At 42.5% G+C, this 22,601-nt stretch overlaps 1 protein-coding gene across 2 annotated transcripts in view; it reads left to right on the top strand.

Moving 5' to 3' along the window:
- The window catches only part of ITPKA (inositol-trisphosphate 3-kinase A), a 40,478-nt gene that overhangs the window by 9,174 nt on the left and 8,703 nt on the right, over positions 1 to 22,601 (top strand). For both annotated transcript variants that reach the window (XM_032111367.1, XM_032111366.1), the window contains 3 exons: positions 15,666 to 15,762; positions 17,917 to 18,130; positions 19,723 to 19,927. In XM_032111367.1, the coding sequence (XP_031967258.1) occupies positions 15,666 to 15,762; positions 17,917 to 18,130; positions 19,723 to 19,927 (516 nt within the window). The remainder of the gene's footprint in view (positions 1 to 15,665; positions 15,763 to 17,916; positions 18,131 to 19,722; positions 19,928 to 22,601) is intronic.

Genomic DNA, 22,601 nt, shown 5'->3' with positions numbered 1-22,601 from the left:
TGTTAATGTTCTGCTGTCTTTCATTACAAGCAGGCATAGCACTTGATGCACAGAATTAATGACTTTCAACTGTTTTATATTTCCAATCAACTCAAAGGACAAGTTACAGTTCCACAGTGACTGATGATATGTATTGCAGAACCTCTGTTTATTCATAGATAGCTCTGCAGCAGATCACAGGAAGGGGAAGACTGGCTTCCCAATTTAATGCTGCTGAATGCCGATGTGGAGAACTGCTGCCTTTCACAGTTTCACAGTCCCTCTTTGCCTGGGAAGAGCCTAGGCAAGTTATTTATGCAGACTTTCACCATAGAAAATAATCGTATTTTTCTCATTTTCCTTTTGACTGACTTGAAAGTGAGCCTTACTAGCAGAAACACGGAACATTTGTACATGCAACCAAAGTTAATGGGAGCTGTTCTACAACACTGTTCTATAGTATTGTATAACACTGGGTATTAGGAAAAGCAAAAATCGACACCTTAGATTAAGCTTTCAAAATTAGTGGGTACTTTTCATATTAACCCATCTTTCCTTCAGTATTTTTCCCTGTAAGATATGACTAAAACACTTCACTTAACAGGTTGTGAAAACAAATTCACTAAAATTTGGAAAACAGTCTATTACTGCAGTAATGGTTGCCTTTAAGTTTATACCAAAAACTTCAATTCTGAAAATTCCTAACTTTTGAGTACTCAGTTTTGCATTTAAGACATTATTAAAGATCCATCACAAATGTAATTTTGAATCTGAATGTGTTCCAGGGCGGAAGGCACTGACATCTGGCAGTGATGTTTCATCCTCCCTCTGTTCCCGAAGTGCTTGCTGTGGAGCAAGGTGGCACTGCCTGACCTGGGTAGTGTGCCCGTGCTAGAGAGGGCACTCACAGGAAGGCTGCACTTGGACAGGCTCTGCAGGCCCTGTGACAGGTGCCCTCTGGTATGGGGAAAACCTGGTTCACAGCTGAGCCTCCTCGAGCTTACCTCCTGTGTATGGCTGAACACATCCCTCGCAGCTGAGCTACACTGATCCCTTGTGTGTGCTGTATCCAGCAGTCTCCACAGAAGGTAATTAAATCCTAACAAGATTCTACTGCAAATTAATTTGAGGTTCTTACAATTTGCTAGACTTTGTCAGGTTGACTTCTGCTCTTCCCATTGCTTACTCCTCCTTTGAAAACTCTCCTCTTCCTAGATTTCGGGTTCCTTCCTCAAAACTCAAGGTTAAAAAGCTTTTGAGAGGATTCATTAGAAATTTTGTTGTGGGGTCAATATGAATCTTTTTCTAGCCTTGGGAACAGCTCAAGTTTTGTTAGAGTTGTTCAATCTGAAGCAAACCAAACAGTTTTAGATCTTTTTTGAGGTGGGTAACTTAGAGCAAATCACCAGAGAATGAAACATATAAAGAATTCTGGTGCTTTGGTGGTTTTGCAGGAAATCTGGGTTTTGAGACCCTGATCTTCTGAAAGAGGCAGGGCTGGAGCAAGCCTGTATGGCCTTTGTACTCTTCTCCATCGTTGTATGCTTACGTGATGCAGCAGAAAGGATAAAAATCTGTGTGAACAGTGTTTTTGCATGCAGATCAGCTGTTATCTTGTGCAGGGTTTGAGTGGGTTGTTGGCTAAGTGCACTTGACCTGAATATTCTAATCATGATAAGCTCTGCTTGGTGTGGGCTCCCTCCTTTGCCACCCGTGTATGTTCTGTAGGAACAGCATTGCTGACCCCACAAAGGGTCAGCTTTGTTTAGAGGAAAATGTAATCTGAAGAAACTAAGAAACCTTCCTACGCTTCAGCTCTCACTTTTAATAGTGCAGAATCCTGAGTATCAGAATTTTGAGCTGATGATTTGATACAGTTTGTATTGTCTTGCTCTGTGGAATTTAAAGAAGGACCCTGTTTGCCTTCTTTGTACCAACCCAGAAGGAGTAAGCAATTAAATCCTGAGGTACTCATTTCAGGACAGATCTTGCCATTCTGTTGAAAAATCTATGGGAGGATTTTAAAATAGAGACTCCTGACTTTCAGGTGCTTTTGCCTTTAACTTGCTCATGCTGCCAGCAGGACTACCAAAGACAGTCAGTATTAGAAATCATGAAGCCATATTTTATATGTTAGGAAGAAGTAAGCCTCTAGAGTTCTTTCTGGCCTAATGGTCTGCCTGTATTTGGGCACTAATCAGGCCCCTATAACAGTTTCATGAGTTGTTTACCAAAAATTTTTAGCAAGACCAAAGAGAATTATGTGCCTTCAGCAAAGACACCAAGAAAGGGAGCAAGTCCTGAGCTCTCTAACAGTCCAGTGCTTATTAATCACTATGCCAACAGTCTCCAAGTCTTTTTCCAGTGTAGGACTGGCTGATATCTTGAGTATGGTTTCTCATTCCAATATTAAAACTGGAGTGACAGATAACTAATTATCTTTCTTCTGTCCTTGTTTATACATTGGGATTTTCTGTGTCATCTGTAGAAATATGTCCTCTTCCATTGCTGTAGTTCTGTGTCTTGATCCTAGTTGGCTTTTTCAGTCCTCTGATTTTATAGACAACAGTCCTGTCTCGGACTATAGGATGAATGTAGCCAAGTCACCAATATTCTTTTTACATTGCATTCTTCAAGAAAAAGAGTAGATGGGCAGCAAAATCAGTCTTGGCTTGTGAAGTAACTTCTCTACATGGCCTATTCCCCTGTGTCCTGCATAGGTCATCCCCCATCTGCAAATGACATTTCAATGTCTGTCTTCTCTTTGTTGAGCCCTGGTAAATGGATATTGGTCGCTCTTGGTTTTGCTACCTATGTCCAATCTGGCACGGAAGCTGCTGCCTGCTCCATATTTCAGGAGGCTGGTGTAGGTGGTTGTGCAAGATATGGGAGTGTGGCTTGCAGTTCTGTTGCTAGGAGCCAACAGTATGAAGTTCTTTGAAGTTTTATGGGGGTTTTTTATCTCTTTTACTATGAGAGAAAAATTTTGGTAGATAAATTGTCTTTATAAACTACACCGTGTTCATTTTACTTTATTTTTAGGTGGGTTTGCATCTTAATAATTGGCAATTGAGGTTTGTGCTTCTACAGAGGTGGAATCTCCAGTATCCTGATGGAGAACACACGTTTACCTTCAGGGCAGAGGAAACATGCTCCATAAAACACATACACTATTGTTCAAACACCCACAGCTCTTCAGGAAGACAGATGCCTTGTTTCAGTTTCAGTCTTTAGTTGAGTCACTCATGCTTATGTAAGGTCTGAATTTGGTTCCCTTTCTTAAGGCTACATTATGGAAATTAAAATCTTAAATAATCCTTTGTCTCTGGGACTACCTGCTACTGATACAGAGGAGGAATTCAACTCGCCTCTCTTATGTTGCTCTGTTAACAGAAAGTCTTTTTTGAGCCTGTAGTTTTGCTCAAGGGATAAGTCATCTTTTCTCTGGATTCCTTACATAGTTCTTAGGGCTGCCTTGGGGAAGGACGAGTTTCTCTAATCTTAGGTTTGCTTCAAAAACAAACAACTACCTTGTAAGCCTCTTGCTCCAGTGGGATAAGGTGAAGGGTACTCATTTCCATAGAAGTACAGGTTTCTTCATCATTCCATTAATAGGAGTGTGGGTTTTTGTTTGGTTGGGGTTGTTATTTTTTTGTTTATTTGTTTCAAAATCCTTTCAACAGAGTGGTTTGGAATAATCTCATGGTTACCAGGTTGAAGCTCGGGGGTACTAAAGTGGTTGAAGGATGTGGCTTTCCCCTAGGTAAATACCACACCCCGCTCAGTAACAGTGCCTGTCGCATGTTGACACTTGCATTCCTTTGCAAGGGGTGGGCCCTGTTTGAACAGTGCAGTGCACCACAGGTGAAGCAGTAACTCCTTATGCTTCTTTAGAGGATAATGGAAGAGGCAGTTCAGAGGAGACAAGGAAGGAGAGGTGGACTACTGGACTTTGTCTTGTGATAGATAGAAGAACAGATGGCAAACTGCTACCAGTTTATGTCCAGTCTGTTTTTTACATGACATATTTTTAGACTCTAATAATCTGTTTCACTTAACACTGTATTACTGCTTGACTGTCTTATTTGAGTGCCTCTAATTTAGTTTACAAGCACTAATTAATTAAATTATTCAGCAGTGTTCTGAAGTAGAGTTGTTACAACCTGCAGTTGTGGGAACTGGAGCAGAGAAAGGGCACATATATGGACCTAGATTCCATACTGAAGCAGTGAAATTTGCTCAGATCTTCAGCGAGTGGCTGACAGTTTAGGATGTTAGAAGCTAAATTATCATGGTAGGAAAGAAAAGTTATGTAAAAACATTTTTAAAATCAATACCTGTCAGTAACCTCTCTCTATATATGTAGATATATACCTGCATGTGTACAATAATTTTAGAAACCTTGATTTGCAGACAAGTATTGGTATGAGGAACTTAATTTTCTAATTGAATGTTTTAATATTTTTAGGAAATGGAAATACAGAGCAAAAAGGGTTCATGTAACTTTCTTCACAGTCCTGCAGCACGTAAGTGTCATAAGACCATTGATGATGAACCATCTTGGTGCTTATGACAAGGACTCCTTTAAAAGTATTGCAGCTCACTGACACTGGGAGCAGCCCACTTCTGTCTTGCTGGCAGGTCTCTCCTGTGACTGAGTTAGACCATGATTTTACACTCATTTGTCAAGCTTGTTTTAAAACTCATTGATACCTCAGAAAGCCCTTTTCTTAAACCTTGCCTGAATATTTTGGGTTTGTTGCAAATAAAAGCCATTTGTTCTTGTCCTTCTCAGTGGTCATGGAGAACAATCGACTGCTCTTATAATTATGAAACCTTGTTGTGTGTTAGAAGACAGTTGCCATGCTCTCAGGATAAACAGTTATTTTTACCTCAGCAATATATTTGTTATTTGTCCCTGAATTTTCCCTCAGTATGTCCAAACTTTCTTGGAAGAGTGACTAAAATGGAGCACAATCATCTCAGGTAACCAACAGCTACTTACAGCAACCTTAATTCTGTCCTTGTTCTTCCTATCCTTTTCTATAGAAAAACTGAATTACCATGTAGTAGTCTTCTGCTGTTACATTTCTTTCAGGCAGAATCTCAAAGCTGTGTGGGATGCAGCTCCTGGGGCCCTTATAGGAGGATGTATTGAAAGCAGGGTAGGCTTTCAATGTGTCCACTAACTCAAACTGCCAGGGATATGAAGAGAGGGGTCTTTGACCAGTTAGTAGAAAACAATTTTGCAATTCCTGTTGGATGGTAGTGGTTTCTGGCAAATAGGAAAGTGTAAAAAGGGATAAGCATTAAAATTTTCTTTATTTCTCTTTGTCTGTTCAGACTGGAGATTCTGCTGTGGTCACTGAGTTACTGGGACGTTAAAGTGGTGGTAAGCCGAGCCCTGAACTGCTGGGCAGAGCTGTGTCTCCAGGTAACAGACTGCACCACCATTGCAAATAAGATGAAGCACGTGCTCAGCTTCCTTCCCAAGTTCACTCTAGGGAGATTAGCTTCTTGAAGTTATTTCCTGGCTTCTTGCCGGAACACAGTCTCACTTGATGTTCTGCAGAAACCACACCTGATGTAAATGGATTGGCACTTGGCAATACATTTGGATTTGAGGTCATGCACAGTTCACAAATGACACATTCGCGCCTTAACAAGTTGCAGTTATGTTTTAGGCTAAACTATTTATTGGTCTGTGCACAGAGAAATGTGGATCTGTTTGGGTTTTAAGTATTCCCAAATATTCATCCTCTTTGGAATTGATAATTCTGTGTCCTACCTGATAGGATATTTGGTTTATTTTATCATGTAAAGAGTGTTGTCTTTCTAGATGTCCCCTTCTCATGACTGGAGATGTCAATCAGTGACCCATGAGATGTGGAGGACGGGCAGAGAATTGTCAAATTGCTAGACTTTCTGAAGATTTAAACTGCAGTTGTTTTGGAGGTTAAGAAAGCTTTCTTTCCTTCTGCCACACCATCTGCTAAAGTGTTATTTGATTTACCACATATCTGTTCTGGGTGATGGACAGCCTGAATAAATCTTGAATGCTGGGGCTCTGAGTCAACTTTCGTAGTGAGGAACTTTCCATTTACTTCTTGGATAATAACATTTCAGTTTCCAGCAAGACTGATGTTTTGGCAGAACCCTGGTAGGGGCAGAATGCCGTTGGTTCAGCTTTCCTGTGCTCCGTATGGACAGGTGGCAGAGCTCCATCCTGTTAGAGAACCAGTGTCTTTCAGAGCAGACCAGAAGCTGTGAAAAGAGGGATAATGGCCATGTTTAATACCTGCTATGGAAGGTGGACAGTTTAGTATCCCTTAGGACAGGTAACATTTATTCTTATTGAAGTGAAATCTGTCTTTTAGTCAACAGTGTTGGATTTTACAACATATCTGTGAGGTGAATGAAGGAAACCCTTGTGACAGTGCAGCTTTGAAGCCGTCTAATTACTTTATTATTTTGTCTTTTGCCCCAGGAATAATGTAGAGGTTGTAGATATTTCTTATATTTGGTAATAACCAGAAACAAAATGCTGACATAGATTCCTGCAGAATAGTTAGCAGACTGTGGCTCTTGATGCTGTTTGCATCAAGGAAGGCAAGCAAGGCTTTTGCTTCTTTGTAGTTCATTTTCCTCTGATTTGGCAGGGACCGGCTCCTGGAGTGTACAAGTAGAATCCAGCTATGGAGTGGGACATGGGATTTTGTGCTCCTGGTAATTGAGTCCGATACTGACCATCCATTTCTCTTCCCTTCCCTTCTGCCTTTAGTCCAGACGTAATGAACACCAGCAAGCTTACCAAGTATCCTAAAGGGTTGCGAAGCCAAATTACATATACATCTCACTGCCTGGTGAGGCACCACAGGGGAGAAAACACAGGAACCTGAGGCTTCCGACTTGCAGTGTTGTTTCTGCTTATTGCATTAAGTGTTTCTCATGACTCTGAAGGTTTAGCCCAGCCCATCATGAGTGCAGCACAAACAGGAAATGGAAACCCTGCAGTCAGAGGATACACCTGCCAAACACTGGTTGAGCAGCTGTGGCCCTCACCCGTGGCTGAGTGCAAAGCCAGAAGCATCAAGGGCTAAGTACAGACTGAGCACTGTTTCTCCTCTAAGGTTTGGAGGCTGGAGGGTGAAAGAGAGGGAGGGAGGGAGAGATGAAGGTGTAGTCACAGTTTGCCTGGCAGTCTGATGAGAGGTGCTGATCAGGAGGCTGCTTGTGTAGCATGCAAACTGCTGCTCTTTAGGAGTGCAAATTCTCCCTTGGTGTTGATTATCAGTCTTACAGCTCCAGCTGGCACTCGTACATCCCAGGAAGATCAACTGTGTGACAGAGCAGGGAGTGTTAAGTTCCCCTGGGGACTTAGGTACAAGGATGGTCAGGGCTGCCAAGGCATCGAGCGCGTGGAGACTGCTCAGGGATATCCTTGACCAGGGACGTGATTACACTCTTTTTATTCCTTAAGCAAGAGCTTACAACATTTGAAGTAACACAGCTGCCCTGGCAGAAGGCCAGTTGCTGTGATTTGGCCAAATTATCAGTTGGCACTGGTTGGCATAGACCTCAGACAGCGTGAAGAATGATGCTGTTACATGTCAGGGCACAGACTTTCTAAAGCCGATGCTCGCAGCTCCGGACTCTGGACCAGGCTGCCCAGATGTCAGTTAGCACAGCGCAGCATTCCGGCCCTAAGTAGCTTTTTGTCTAGTCATAAACACTGACTCCTGTGCAGATTAGTGTTTGGTGCTTCAGGAACCTGTTTCCTGGCCAGGACCAAGAGAAGGTGAAACGTGGTAACAGCAGGGCTAAGTGAGTTGCTGTAGGAGCCTTACCATACCTTGGGAGCTGAATTAAGTGTTGCACTCAGGAGCTCAGTGATAAAGGTTTGTGTAAGGGTTTGCTTGCATACACTTGAGGAGCATTCTTCTTCTTAACTTGCTCTTTCACCTCCCACCCATTGAGATCTTTGTCTCAATTTGTGATTCATGTGTGATTCAGCCAAGTGGGTAGTAGACTTGGCAGCAAGAATCTCCTGAGCTTGAGGATTCCAGGAACCTTTAATAAGGGGTAAGAGCACAGAAGCTGGCTGCTGAAAGTATAAAGTGCCTTCAATGGCAAATTCAGGGTTTTGTTTTTGTTGTTGTTATTATTTGGGGCATTTTTATTTTAGCTATGGGAAAATCTTCCACCTTGCTTCCCTACACAGAACATTTGTGGATATTTAAGTTATATTTCTCCCAACAAATAGGGGGAAAATATTAAGTATTCCTCACTGGGTCCATGTCTTGTTAGGTGTTTTAAGCTTCTTCAAATACCAGATGATGCCAAAGCCTAGGAGTTGTTATAGTCTGGACAATTAAAAAAAAAGTAATAGAATTTTGATCATCTGCAATCAAAGGCTTTTACTATCTGCTTTAGATATTTTAGATGCCGGCATTTATGTGTACGTATGTATCTGTATATAGTAGTAGAGGAAACACTGAGGATAATTATAATTTGCTTACATTTGGCATAAAAAATGTCAGCTGTTTCAGGATCTGGATCTGACCAAGACAACTGCCTGCCTGTTTCAGATTTGCAAAGGCAACTACACTCAGCCTCAAACTGAAAGAACTGAAAACCAGAATCCCTTGGTAGGCAGATTTTGTGACTGTAACTGGAAAGATACTGTGTTGCTCAGCAACTCTTACTATCTTTTTAAATTTTTGTTTTCTTATATAACATCTCTCAAATCCCCAGTTCTCTCCATGAGGTGAAACCATATGGTGAACTGTCCCAGAGGTGTACTCCTTGAAAAAATTAAACTCCTAATAACCATTGAAGCTGGCTGCTGGGAAGCTGCACCCATGGAAAAGTCATTGGTTTGGGGGAAATTGTGCTGATAACAACTTGTCTTGGTAGAGTATTGTGATGTTGACAAAGCAGTAGACACCTTGCTTAGGTATTGTGTGATTATTTTTTTAGTAGGTTGTAATTACAGAACTGTTATTATTGACTACATTCACACAGAGAAAGAAGCATATCTAATTACACAGTACAGTAATTACATTAGGCCAGTAATTTTCTTGGTTGTGGTTGGCTCAAAATTATTTCTTACGGAAGCTTTTTATAGTAGTGGCAGGTATTGACTGTATTGAAACAGATGAGAACGAAGTTTTGTTTGGGCTAGGTTTAGTCCATTAAAATAATATGGTTAATAGCTTTAGACCTACATTTAAGTTCTTTACCTGTGTAGGTACAATATGTAAGGTCAAAGCCAATTCAAATAAAGTGGCAAACACTTATGAAAGCAGAGAAGAAGTATATTCATTTCATTTTCCAAAATATTTAAATAATTGAATAAAATGGGATAATTAAGAAAACAAATTAGCTTTCAAACTGATTTCTGTTTTAATAAACTATGGTAAATAAAGCAGTCAAGGGTTTTGTAAATAAAATTAACTCAGAGGTTTTAAAAAATATTTTAAGTAAGTGTATATACTATAAAAAGTAAAACTGGAGGCCCAGAAGGCCAGTGGTATCCTGGAATGCATTAGGAAGAGCATTGCCAGCAGGTCTGGGGAGGTGATTCTACCCTTCTTCTTAACCCTTGTGAGGCTGCATCTGTGCTTCTCAGTACAAGAGAGACATGGAGCTCCTGGAGCAGGTCCAGAGAAGGGCTTTGAAGAAGATTAGGAGACTGGAGCAACTCTTATGAGGAAAGGCTGAGGGAGCTGGGCCTGTTCAGCCTCAAGAAGAGACAACTGAGAGGGGACTCATCGATGTCAATCAGTATCTGAAGGGAGGGTGTCAGAGGATGGAGCCAGGCTCTGCTCAGTTGTGCCAAGCAACAGGACAAGAGGCAACGGGCAGAAACGGATGCACAGGAAGTTCCACCTGAACATGGAGAAAGCTTCTTTACTGTTCTGGGGGCCATGCACTGGAACAGGCTGCCCAGAGAGGTTGTGGAGTCTCCCTCACTGGAGATAGTCCAGAGCCATCTGGATGGAATCCTGTGCCATGTGCTCTGGAATGACCCTGCTTGAGCAGAGAGGTTGGACCAAATGACCCACTGTGGTCCCTTCCAACCTGACCCATTCTGTGAAGCAATAATAAACCTGTAAAAGATACACAGAGTTTAGAAGGAACAGTTATGAACAGAAAGTGACCACCTGCTCACACTGATACTTAAGACACCCATGTGAGTAATATGGACCTTGTGAGGACTTGTTGTGTCACTCAGAGTAATATGCATGCTAGTGTGTGACAAGGAAGGAAGAGAAGAGGGGCAAAAAAAACAACCCAGCAGAAAGGTGAGCCGCTGGAGAATGACTAATACTGTGCCTGGATAAGTCATAACTGATACCCAGTTTAGTAATTCTTAGTGTTATTTTTGGGCCTGCTCATAGAAGGCAGTTCCAATTACTGACTGGTCTGATGGGTTCCCAGGCACTTGTTTACTTTTCCAGGCACTATTGCTGTGGTTACTGTGCCCCAAAAGAGGCCAACACCCATCACCTTCTCATGTGCTCGCTGCTCACTGCGTTGGCCAAGATCCCTGGGCAAGGTGTTGCTCAGCGCTCCTGCATTTTGGGCACATGGCTCTTACAGGATTATTTTGAAATGCATATAGTAACTTTTGATAATTATAGTTTTCTGTACTCCGTACAAGTCCCTGTGGAGGAACTTTGTTCCTTCTAGGAGTTGGTGAGACACTGAGTAGGCAGTGGCAACCAGCATTATGGATTAGATTTCAGCCCCCATGTCCCAGAGTGGCAGAATTTAGCCTAAATGATGTAAAGACTTTAAAAGAACGGTGGATAATGATGACTGACAATTAAGTACTCTTTCTTAAAGCCTTTTAGGGGAAAAAAAAAAGGATTACTAAAAAAAATTCTCATTATCCTTTTGTTTCTTGCTGTCATAATAGCTTTCTTGTGCAGGCTTTGTACTAGTGCACACGAAAAAAAAAAGACAACAGGATCTTGGATAAAGAAACAGCTGAAATGTACCTGTTAAAAGGATTCAAGGGTCATTGTTTACAATAGTCTAGCAGAATATCCATGGTGATTTACCAGCTCAGGCAAGAAACAATTCCTTCACTCTGCTGCTGATGGAATCACGGATGTTTTTAAAGATCCTGTTGATTTATATTGAGTTTTAGTGTTCTTTTGTTCTTTAACTCATTATAGTTTCAATATGCTAGAATTATGAAAGCTGAATTACTTCATTTTTCTGAAGAAAAGGGTTTTCTTATTCCCCCTACCCGCAATGTGTCCTAATTTAGGTGTGACTGGTGATTTTATTTATTGTAATTGCTGAAAAGTCCCAAGTAGAACAAATTCTTGTGTATGTTACCTGTTATTTATTGCCTGAGGGTAGTTACATGTGTTTCAGGCATTCACAGAACTGGGATATTATTCTTTTTACCCTTAAATAAGTGAGAGATTTTATTTATTTTTCTACAGAACAGCAGAGGAAGGTTCAGCTCCCTATCCACTGTTCCCTTTAGGAATTAGAGTGGCTCTCCTATTCCTGAGGGAGTCAGCATATGCTCAGAGAGATGTTAGTTGTTCTGTACTGCCTGTAAAGCAACAACAGCAACCAAAAAGCCCCATCCAATGCAGGGAGTTTGCACTAATCTCTTCAGTGAGCTTGCCTATTAGAATGTTATAGCCCTTGTCCTGAAGTGATGGGAGAATTTCAGGAAAGCCTGGTAGTTCCTGGAGATGAATTCTTGGGGACAGTGGGGTCTGAGCCCAAATCCCTTGAAATGGATGAAATGCCTCCCAGAGAGTTTAATGGATTTTTGTCAGGCAAGTCAGTTTGTGCAGGCTCATCACGGCTGTGCCTCTGCACACTGGTCACGTGTGAAGTTGTGTGCTCATCATGAGAAAAGCCCTGGAGAAAGCTGTGCTCACACAAACCAGTGGCGCTCAGTTACTGCTGCTCTTCCTTAATGGATGGACACAATGGCAGCAGCCGCCTTTGTCCAGGGTTGAATAGGGTGGGAATACCTCACCTGGCCAGCATCTTGTCTGCATATGCACAGAGCAGGGCTCCACATCTGCTGCATGGATGTGTTCTTCTCTTCGGAGCCATGCTTCAGATTCAGGAAAGTGAGTCAAGAGAGTAATTCAGGTAACAGATCAGACACAGAACCACAGCTCCTTTGCGTGCATTGTGGCTGCATTGTGTGAATGGGTTTTCCCATTCTCTTCACTGAAATTTTGTCCATTTACTGCCAGGGACACACTTGCCATGGCACAGACTGTCACATGGCCTGCCCCATTGGCAGAAAGCTTGATTTTCCCTCTTTAGTGCCCCACACCTTTTATTGCTCAGGGGGGTTTATATCATGTGTCACTTAAAGGTCACATTGAATAACTTACATGCCGAGTCTAAGAATGTTAATATTTTTCATGTTTGCTTCTTGACTCCTTTGGAATGCCTTTGTTTTTACTGTTGGAAAACTCTTGAGCATATTGAGGCATATAAAACAGCATCAGTGATGTCAAGAGCATCTGATTCAGGCAATCCTGAATACAGATACAATACAGAGATAACTGAGTTTCCCCTGGGAATCTAGAAGAAGTGAGGTCTTGGAGAAACCCAGGCAGAGCAAAACATCAAGGAAGACTGAGCAGGAGTCTAGAAGAAACAGTGACAGAGGGAGATAAGACTGCAAATACAGATGGGCAGTGGTAGAAGCCCTCTTTGCCATGGCAGCATAAAGCAGTGATTTGAAAAGCACATAATGCCATTGCTAACAAAGAAGAGATCTTGCTTTAGAAATAGAAGTGAGAATGATTCCTCCTACAGCAAGCACACAAAGTTTTCATCTTCCCACTCACACCACTGCTCTACCAGCATGCAGCCCTGCTTGCATCCTGGCAATTTGTACCCTGGGCTGAGTGAGCTGGGAGGCTAGAAATTGAGGTAGAGGAAAGTGAAACTGCTGAACCCCTGCTGATGGCAGCACTCCCCACAGGATGGGTCAGAAGGCAGTCCTTTCTCTCCTAGTTTGAGCCTTCTGCTTTCCCTGTTTTGAGGGGGAGGAAAGGTTTGTGAAGAGATTATTTAAAATTTAAAAAGGTAAATAAAAATTGTCGGTGTCTATTTATTGGATGAGTAACTTAAACATACTTATCCAGGGCAGCTGTAACCTAAGCGGCCAAAGTCCACTTGAGCTGGGGCTGAATTTGGCCCATTGTCTCTCCTTCACGCCCACAATACAAATAAAAGCTTCAGCTTCTTAGCGTTAGGTGGGAGGGAGGAGGTAGGAGGTAGGAGAGCCACTGGAGTGTGATGTTGCATTGACAGTTGATGTGCATTCGTTGAGAATCTGTGCTTCTCGTTACTGATGCATATAACAGTATGACAAGTCACTGGGAGACAGGATGCAGCTTGTTAGGAGTGGAACATTATGATGTGGGGTCTTTATGGGAGAATTATGGAGCAATGTTGACTTCTGATTAAGGGATGGGGAAAAAGCAGTGTTGCCCTGAAAACTGGTCTGGAATCTTAAAAAAACTAAATCTTTGGCAGGAGCTACATTCAAAGAGGTCATTTTACTTCATAACAATGTTTATTTTCAACTGTTGTTTAAATAACTTGGGACTCTGTCCTTCTGAAGTAGAAACAGCAGAGTAGACTGAAGAGCTTCTGCTATCGGTGAAATCTGACAAATAAATATACAAAAATAATTTCTTTGCTACTTGAAAAACAGTATTTACATTGCACTTTCCTCCAGAAGGAGGCTACAGACATGTTTAAGTGGTATACAAGAGTCTCTCTCGTCCTCGCAGAACAGCGGCTGAGTCTGCAATAGACACAAGTCACTGTTCAGCACTGCAAGGCTGCAGTTTGGAACAGCTTAAGGCAAATAATAAGAAATATCAAATCCAAATAATACAGCATATGAACCTGCAGAAGTTAGTTATGAAACTGGAGTTTAGCTAGAGCTAGTAACATCTGTGGAGTTCTAGTAAGTGTGGCTGAGTCTTCAGAATTCTCAAACATCCAGGATTTTCTCTGGATGCTTCCTCTCACTGGCATAGTATGTTTTCAAAAGTACTGTCACTGCATGGGGCACATGTCTGACCAAGACTTAATTTCAGCTTGAACTCCATTAAAAAACAAAGTTAAATAGGTAGAAGCAACCTCATTTCAGAGTAAGTATGCTTATATGGTAATTATATTGTTATGTCCATTTTAATTTGAAGCATAACTTAAAGCTTTCTTGTGAAGACAAATCTTTAAAAAAGAAATTGCTTGTGTCTGTGGGTTCATATATCCTCTTGACACATTCTAAGATCACTGCAAGCTTTTGCCCTCACATGATGACCAGTGTTGCTGAAGGGTACCTTATAAGAAATGTGGTATAAGTTAATAAATTCGGGGAAGCTGGCCAGGTCAGAGTGTGATCTGGAGAGCAACATTTTGCCTGTGTGTTATTGCCTGCAATTTCACATTTTCTCTTTTTCACTTAGACTGTAGAAGACAATAAAAATTAGGTATCCTAAGCACCCCAATCTCCAGATCAATATCCCTGCTAGAGAAGACACGGTTGTTTTGAATGTGTGTTTTTCAGTTGATGAGCAAGCACTTAAACTTGTTTTCAGTGACATTAATGCCTCCTGTTGATTTTGGTGAACTCCAGTTGGCCCATTGATAAACACTTCTGTAAATGCAGCCTAATCCCCAGCTACACTTGATCTCAACAAAACTCCCTCAGCACTAAATTGTCATGCATAAGTATCATCCAGCTCCATTTTTCTTCTCCAGCAGGGTATTGTGTTCTAGTGATAGAAGAACTGAGCCTGCTCTCCTTCTTTGTAAGGCACTTTGGGATCGCTCCAGCTGTAACATGAACGCTGGTGGGCTGTGGTTCTCTCCCACCTTGTTTTCAGTTCCAGAGCATGAGACTTTTTCACTTTCTACTTTTTTTTTCCTTCTGTCTTTGCAACAGAGCACTCAGCTGCTCTTTGTGAGCAGCTGTTCTGTTTCCCTGTCTGCCTGCAGGGGTACCCAGGCAGCTGCACTCAAAGGTCGCCAGAGCAATGCCCAGCTTTGTTAAACAGTAACAGGATTGGGAAGGAGGGGAGGGATTAGGAAAATTCATGACCTGGAGTAGATTCTGCAGCAGGCTGTCTGAGGTGCTGAGGGACTTGGGTGAGCTCTGTGTCCAACTAGAGAAGCGCTTTCTATGCATGTATCACAGTAAGATTCACCTGCTGACTCAGGGAAAGCTGTTAATCACGAGGTGATGCTGAAGTTCCCTGGGAAAGGAAGTGTTGCTGACAGTGACAGGCAGCTTATGTGCATGTCTCATGGAAACTTAAATGTGCGTATGTGTGCATGTGTGTGTTCGTTCAGCGTCTGCTGTCCACATACTGGGTGACTCACACACAGAGGGCGAGGTGTGGCTAAGAACAGGCCTGTGACGTGCAGTCTTTTTTTTTCTTACAGGCAGCTTTCTTGTGTATGGCAGGGTGTTATCTTTATTTGTCCATTCTTGGGTTTGTGTGCATATTTTTCCAACAATGATGATAATGTTTGGTTTGTGGTTCCACCTTTGAGCACTTACAAATTAGTGAGGAACAACTCAATGTGCATGAAGCTATGTAACGTATTTGTGGCATGCCAGGATTTCAGCTTTTGCCCAACTTAAGATTTCTTTTCTTTTCCAGAAAAAGGCATGGCATACAATTAAAACCATGGTTAACTTACCAGTCATCAGCCCCTTCAAGAAACGCTACTCATGGGTGCAGCTGGCTGGGCATACAGGTGAGAGGGGGATCTTCAATGTGTTTGTCTCTGGAGTGAGGATGACTGCAGCAAGGAGAGCAGTCTTTCTCTGTTTCCTTCCTTCCTTCAGGTAAAAAGGAAGCAGACAATATCACATAAATCTGTGACCTAAAACATATTTTGGTTGTGGTGTGGATAGGGAAGTGGGAGTGATATACCTGAATAATGAGATGAGCAGGGAAGCAGTGGTCAGACTCTGGAGAAGGGCCAGGCTTGTAAGGTGATATGTGTAAAATACCTAGGGAAGCAAGAGACTGGGGAGTTAAAGCCCTAATCTGTCTGATGCTGTTGGTTGTGGTATGGGATCATTTTGCTTGACTTAGTAGCCAGTAGTTAGTTCTCTAGTGAGAAGGATTACTGTTCATGACTGTATGTGCTTCAGCCTTGAGAAGGACAGTGTTTCTAATACCACTCCAAACCCCTCATCTGAATGTAGGTCCTTGGGTGGAAAACAAATATGAAAATTGCCTTGCTGTCCAGGTGTTTGCATTGTGAATCTGTCATTGTTCACTGTATGAGTGCAAGGAGCAGCTCGGTTGATTCTAGTTTTGTGTCTGTAAAAATTGGTAGGTGTACTCCTGATGTAGCACACCAGGCTGATGCAGGCTTAGTTTCATTTATCAGGCAGAAAAACAATAAAGGGAAGTGATCAGGTTTGTGTCTCTCCTGCTTCATGTCATTCCTGTGCGGTGCTAGTGGGGGTTTATTAGTACACATGTGGGCAGGCACCTACGCTGCATCGTGCTGTAATGCAGTGCGTGAACCACCTCTGTGTATGCTAATGCACTAATACGGTGCACTTCAAAGCTGTGCTGAGAAATTTACTGAGCCCTCGAAACTGAGTAGCTGCAATTTGCACAGTGTTGTTGTTGGGTCTGATTTGTAGCAAAGTGCCAAGATGACCCAGTCTTAATGCAGTTTTTGTCACAGATGTATGGAGTTGGCTTCATCTGTGTGGAGCGATGCACTGGTCGTGTAATCATAACCCTTCTGGAGACTCCTGTAGTAGGGTGGAAGAGGAGGGTTAAGAGTTTACTAGAAGCTGATTAGGAGAGATACTGTTCCAGTTTCCTTTTAGTAGTTTTCTGTGGTTGGGTTTACTCCATCCTTTCTGCAGCTGTTCTTCTCTGATACGACAGTGTTTTTCTGAACTAGAACCTGGGCTGTTACCAGCCTTGCCCTTGTGCCGAGGCCGTGCCAGTTCTAGGATTTGTCAGAGGAGAACCAGTTGGGAATGGCTGAAGGATTCTGCTGTGGTAAAGGTTGAGTGTTATCCCCAGGATTAGTGAGGCTTCTACTTTGGTGCCCAATTTATTTCATATAGATCTAAAGGATACCTCTGAATGAAACGTGTACTTTCTTCAGATGCTGTCGGCAGGCTGCAAGACAGGAGAGCATTTGGAAACTCTGGGCAGGTGGAGTCTGATTACTGTGTGGCCTCTGCAGATGTCATTTGTCCTAGATACCATTCAGACACAGGGCTGTAAAAAGCACTATCACCCTCCAGACTGTACCTGCAGGGCATTAGCAGATTAGCAGGTTTCCAGAGGAGAGGCAGTACCTGCAGGCAGACAAAGAGGCAGTCACAGCCTGTGTGTGTGTGGTTGGAAAGGGCAGTGCTTGGCTTCTGGCCTGTTCTGGCTGTTTAACTATCACTGATTGACTGCGCTGCCTCTGTCCGGACACGCTCAGCAGGTGTATATAACTTGTGTGAGGATTAAGGACAAAGCCAGCACTGGCAGTGTTATGCAGCTTTAAAATAGCCTGTCAGAGGATTAATGAATTCTGGTTCGTGGCTTCTTCCTGTGCATTTTAGTAAGTATAGTACTGTTTAATAACCTAGCAAAGATTAACATGGAAAAAAAACCCAAACAGCCCAATGGCCTGAAGCAACTGCACTGCTTAAAGCTATAAATTCTGACATGGGAATGTATCCAAACGGACTTTAACTGCTAACAGCTGTTTGTCCTGTATGTTTTATTTTTTATGAAAAGCAACCTATCTCTTCTCTTCAGGGGAAGTCTTTAACTGCTGCCATGAGACTGAGACAGATGAAACTGGAATGGTGGGGGAAGGGGTTTTTCTTTTTTGCACATCAATCTTGTCAGCAAATGTTTGATTTTCTTTTTTTAGGGAGTTTCAAGGCAGCTGATAGTGGGAAGATTCTCAAACGCTTCTCAGAGAATGAAAAGGAGTGTTTTGAGCGACTGATGAAAGACCCACTACGCTCCTGCGTCCCTTGCTTCCATGGTGTGGTGGAGAGAGATGGCGAGAGCTACATCCAGCTGGATGACTTGCTTACTGATTTTGAAGGGCCAAGTGTGATGGACTGCAAGATGGGGATCAGGTGGGGTGAATGAAAGAGAATGTGCTTTCCCTGCATTTGAAGGAGGGGGGACATATGGTCCTGCTCATAAGTCATCTTGGACAACCTGAGGGCAGTATGTCCCATTATTGCCAGATTGTACATGGATTCTGGAAACTAACTGATCTATAGGCTCAAAAACTATCCACATCAAGAAATTTTCAGGGGTGATTTAAGACAAAGTTTCTCTGCAGTGGCCTGATAATACGTGGGAAAAAAATGTTATGATTTATTCACCTCCAGTTCATTGAATCCTTGTGTGTGCAGTGATTCAGAAGGCCTCACAAAGAGTAAAATTTCCATCTCCCAATGTAAATGACTGAATAGCAGTGTGAAAGCCCATTTCCAATGCTTGAATGAGTCTTCACTGGTATTGATCTTTTCTGTAAAGAGTTGACAATTTGCTCAGGACTGACCTGTTTTTTTCCCTACTCTGACATCTTGAAGTGTTGCCATCATTTTGTTCTCCAGATTCCCACTTTCTTTTCCATTCATTGTCTGTGATGAAGATGAAAACATCAAAAGTACTATCTAAGCATAACAACCAGATAGGGATCTGTTGAGATCCTGGAGTAAGGTAACAGTACGCAGAAGTATGAGCTGTCATAGTAATCTTTTGGGTGTCAGCTCAGATACTCAAGAGTTATTGTCATAAATTAGTTACTCTACTTACAGGAATGCAGATACACCTTTTCAAATAGATGCAAAATTTTAAATGAATTAGAAATATGTAGCACTGGTATGTTCAGAAGAAAGAAAAGGATTTGCAACAGTACACATTTTGTTGAAAGTGGGTGACATTCTGGCAGTGAGTGACATCATCTCCTAAATACCATCCTGGTTTGTTACGCTATGATGAAGAAAGTAACATTCAGGCACCTGACAAAGTAGCAAGCTTTACAAAACCAGTGGAATGTGGAGAACATGGATAGTGCCTTTCTAATGGCTGCTGGCTTAACAGATTGAGTGATAAGAGCAAAATGTGGAAGTTTTGTGTCCCTTCACCTTCCTGTTCTTAGTTACCTCTTCTGGTTTGGAACTGCTCTGATAATCTGCTTTACTCTTTAGTTTTTTCTATATGAAGAGTGATTCTGTCTTTCACTGAGATGCATTAAGTAAAACTTAAACTTTCTGGGCCTATAAAAATTACCAATGACTGATGTCAAGTTTTTTGAAGAGAGAGAATGCAGTAAGTCTTCAATAGCCCTATTTGTTTTTTTGATTGCATGTTAAGTGATCTTTCCTAACTGTCGTCTGAAAACGCAGTTCTATTTTATGGCACGGTGGGAATTCAGCTTTCTCCTATTCTATAACCAGGAAATAACAATAAGTTGTAACAGTAAGTAAAGGTATAGTTAGAACAAGAAGTGAATTACAATTCCTGATTCCTGGGGCTGTTTCACTAAATATGCCTGCACAGTCATTGCTCTGTGTACTTTGGTTTCCCCATGTGCAAAACTGGGGCAATGATAAGGCTTACTTTCCTGGTTGATGTTTCTTGAGGCCGGTTTGTAAGCTGTAAAAAGAAATATCGGGGCAGTCCTTAAGGTCATGTTGGGATGTGATGTTTGCAGAACATATTTGGAGGAAGAGTTGACTAAGGCACGAGAGAAGCCAAAGCTGCGTAAGGACATGTACAAGAAAATGATTGAAGTGGATCCTCTTGCTCCCACGGCTGAAGAGAACGCCCAGCATGCTGTCACCAAACCCCGGTACATGCAGTGGAGAGAAACCATCAGCTCTAGTGCCAACCTGGGCTTCAGGATTGAAGGGATTAAGGTAATTGTTTCACCTCTGCCTGTTCCTGGAGACTGAACTTTGTTGGACGTGTTGATTAATCAAAAATTAATCAAAATTAAATCAAAAAGCTTGTGCACATCAGTCTCCAGCTTTTCCAAAGGATTATGTGAAAATGCACTGACTGAAACCACAGAGTTCACTCTATTGTAGTTTTAAAGCATTCATTGTAATTGTAACAGAGAGTTTCAATGAATTTAAGCTTCAAATATACGTCAGCCATACTTGAATCAAGTACATATCACAGAGACCTTGCAGGAAGGACTCAAGGAGGTACGCAGTGCAGATAGAATGAAAATGAGACTCTTGTCAGGAGGAATTCAGAACAGAAGTATTAACTCCCTCTCTGCATGCAATTACTTTTTTTATCCAGGAACTATACATATTTATTCCAAGTGAATCACGGTAGAGTGGTTTTGTTGCAGTTATGTTTATTGGCAAGGCATGTTAAAAGCATTTGCTTAGATACCCATGGGATCAAGGAAACCACTTTTCATTTTAAATAGATGATGAGATCCAGTATGAATGGAGCTGGAATAAAGCCAGAACAATACAAAATGAAATTTCTCCATCAGCCAAGTCCATCTGCTGTTCTTGATGGATAAGTTTGTGCCCCTGTACCATTCCTAGGATACTACCTTAAGCCACAGTGGAACCTGGGCAATTTTCTTTCCTACTTATTACTTACTTACCTTTTATAGAATCATAGAATGGCCTGGGTTGGAAGGGACCTTAAAGATCATGTAGTACCAACCCCTGTGCTGTGGGCAGGGGCACCTTCCACTAGACCAGGTTGCTCAGAGCTCCATCCAACCTGGTCTTGAACAATTCCAGGGATAGGGCACCCACAACTTCTCTGGGCAACCTGTTCCAGTGCCTCACCACACTTGCAGTGAAGAATCTTTTTCTAATACCTAATCTAAACCTACTCCCACTTAGAAAGGACCCCTTGTCCTGTCACTACCTGCTCTTGTAAAAAATCCCTCTCCATCTTTCTTATAGGCTCCCTTCAGGTACTGGAAAACCACAATTAGGTCACCCCAAAGCCTTTTCTTTTCCAGGCTGAATAATCCCAATTCTCTCAGCTTTTCCTCATAGGAGAGGTTTTCCATCCCTCTAATCAATTTGGTGGCCTCCTCTGGACACACTCCAACAGGTCCATGTCCTTTCTGTGCTGAGGACCCAAGAGCTGGATGCAGCACTCCAGGGGGGGTCCCATGAGAGAGGAGCAGAGGGGCAGAACCCCTTCCCTTGCCCTGCTGGCCACGCTGCTTCGGATACAGCCCAGGACACAGCTGGCTTTCTGGGCTGTGAGCACACGTTGCTGGGTCATGTCCAGCCTCCTATCCACCAGCACTCCCAGGTCCTTTTTGGCAGGGCTGCTCTTGATCTGTTCATCCCCCAGCTTGGATTGATACTGGGGGTTGCCCTGCCCCAGGTGCAGCACCTTGCACTTAAACTGCATGAGATTTCCATCGGCCTACATTTGAGCCTGCCCATGCCCTTCTGGATGGCATCCCATGACACACATGCTGGTGACACACATTCTGGTGTGTCAACTGCACCACTCCAGAACCTGGATTACTTTTGTTTCTATTTCACAGTTCAAGCACATAGAAATAAGAAAGGGATAAAAGAGGGCGATGCTGATGAACAGAGGCTGTTTAAATACTTCTTTCTTCTCTGCTTCCCTGTGTGTCTTCTCTCTTCCTTATTCATAGATTCTCCTGCTGTGATACAGGAACTGGGGCTTCCAGCTCATGCAGTGCTGGCCCCATGTGCTGTGCCACCCACTCCTGGCTGTTAGACACAGGCACCCTCATGCAAGAACTGTCTGGGTGGTAGATGAGTAGATGATCTGTCTCCAGTGCAGCCCAAACATGTGATCCTGTCTTGCCCTTTAGCCAGCTAATGATGTTATCAAGATACTTGTTTTATTCCTATACACCTTAGGTCTTTGTATGCTCCTCTGTGTAATGGAATCAGAAACCCAGATGATCTTGAGGCCTTTCAAGTATGTTCTTGGAAAGATCGTTGGTGAGTGAAGATGTACAGATTTGAGTCCTGGAGAGTGACTGAGATAAGGGAGCACAGGGGAGCTTCAGAAAAACTTCCTAGCTTGTAATTGTGTGGATTTGTTGGTTGTCAGAGGTAGGTAGGAGCAGTATGACACACAGATTGTGTAGTGTTTCCCACTGTGGAGACACTGCTGTAACTGTGCAAAACATGAATACTTAATCCTTGATTAAGCACAGGAAGTACTTTGGAGCACATTCCCTTTATCTCCCTGTGCTGTGAGGCATGTAGGTATCATTTTCTTAAATGATTTTTTTAAATGGAGAAAAGGTGGCAGAAACTGAATTGTTCAGGCAATGCAGGTAGTCAGTACTCCCTACACTGTTCCACTGGAGGTGAACAGCGCATCCCGTTCTGTATTGTTGCAGAAAAGCAAAGCCATTCTGCAGGGATCCCCATTTTGGTAGGAAAGCCTGTAAGAGTCAGTGGTGCCAGCTAGTGGTTGATGGTTATAAGGGGATGTTCTCCCTAACTGCGCTGGTAACTTCTGGAGTTAGCTGATAAGATATGTTGGCTGTGGTCATTCAGAAATTTTCCTGGCCTGTGGCTGCTTGAATAAGAAGCGAAAGCAAAGAAAGTG

The sequence above is a fragment of the Corvus moneduloides genome, chromosome 6 (genome assembly GCF_009650955.1).
Source record: "Corvus moneduloides isolate bCorMon1 chromosome 6, bCorMon1.pri, whole genome shotgun sequence".
Classification (NCBI taxonomy): Eukaryota; Metazoa; Chordata; class Aves; order Passeriformes; family Corvidae; genus Corvus; species Corvus moneduloides.
The sequence above is the reverse complement of the archived record's forward strand: the minus strand, read 5'-3'. Positions and strand labels throughout refer to the sequence as shown.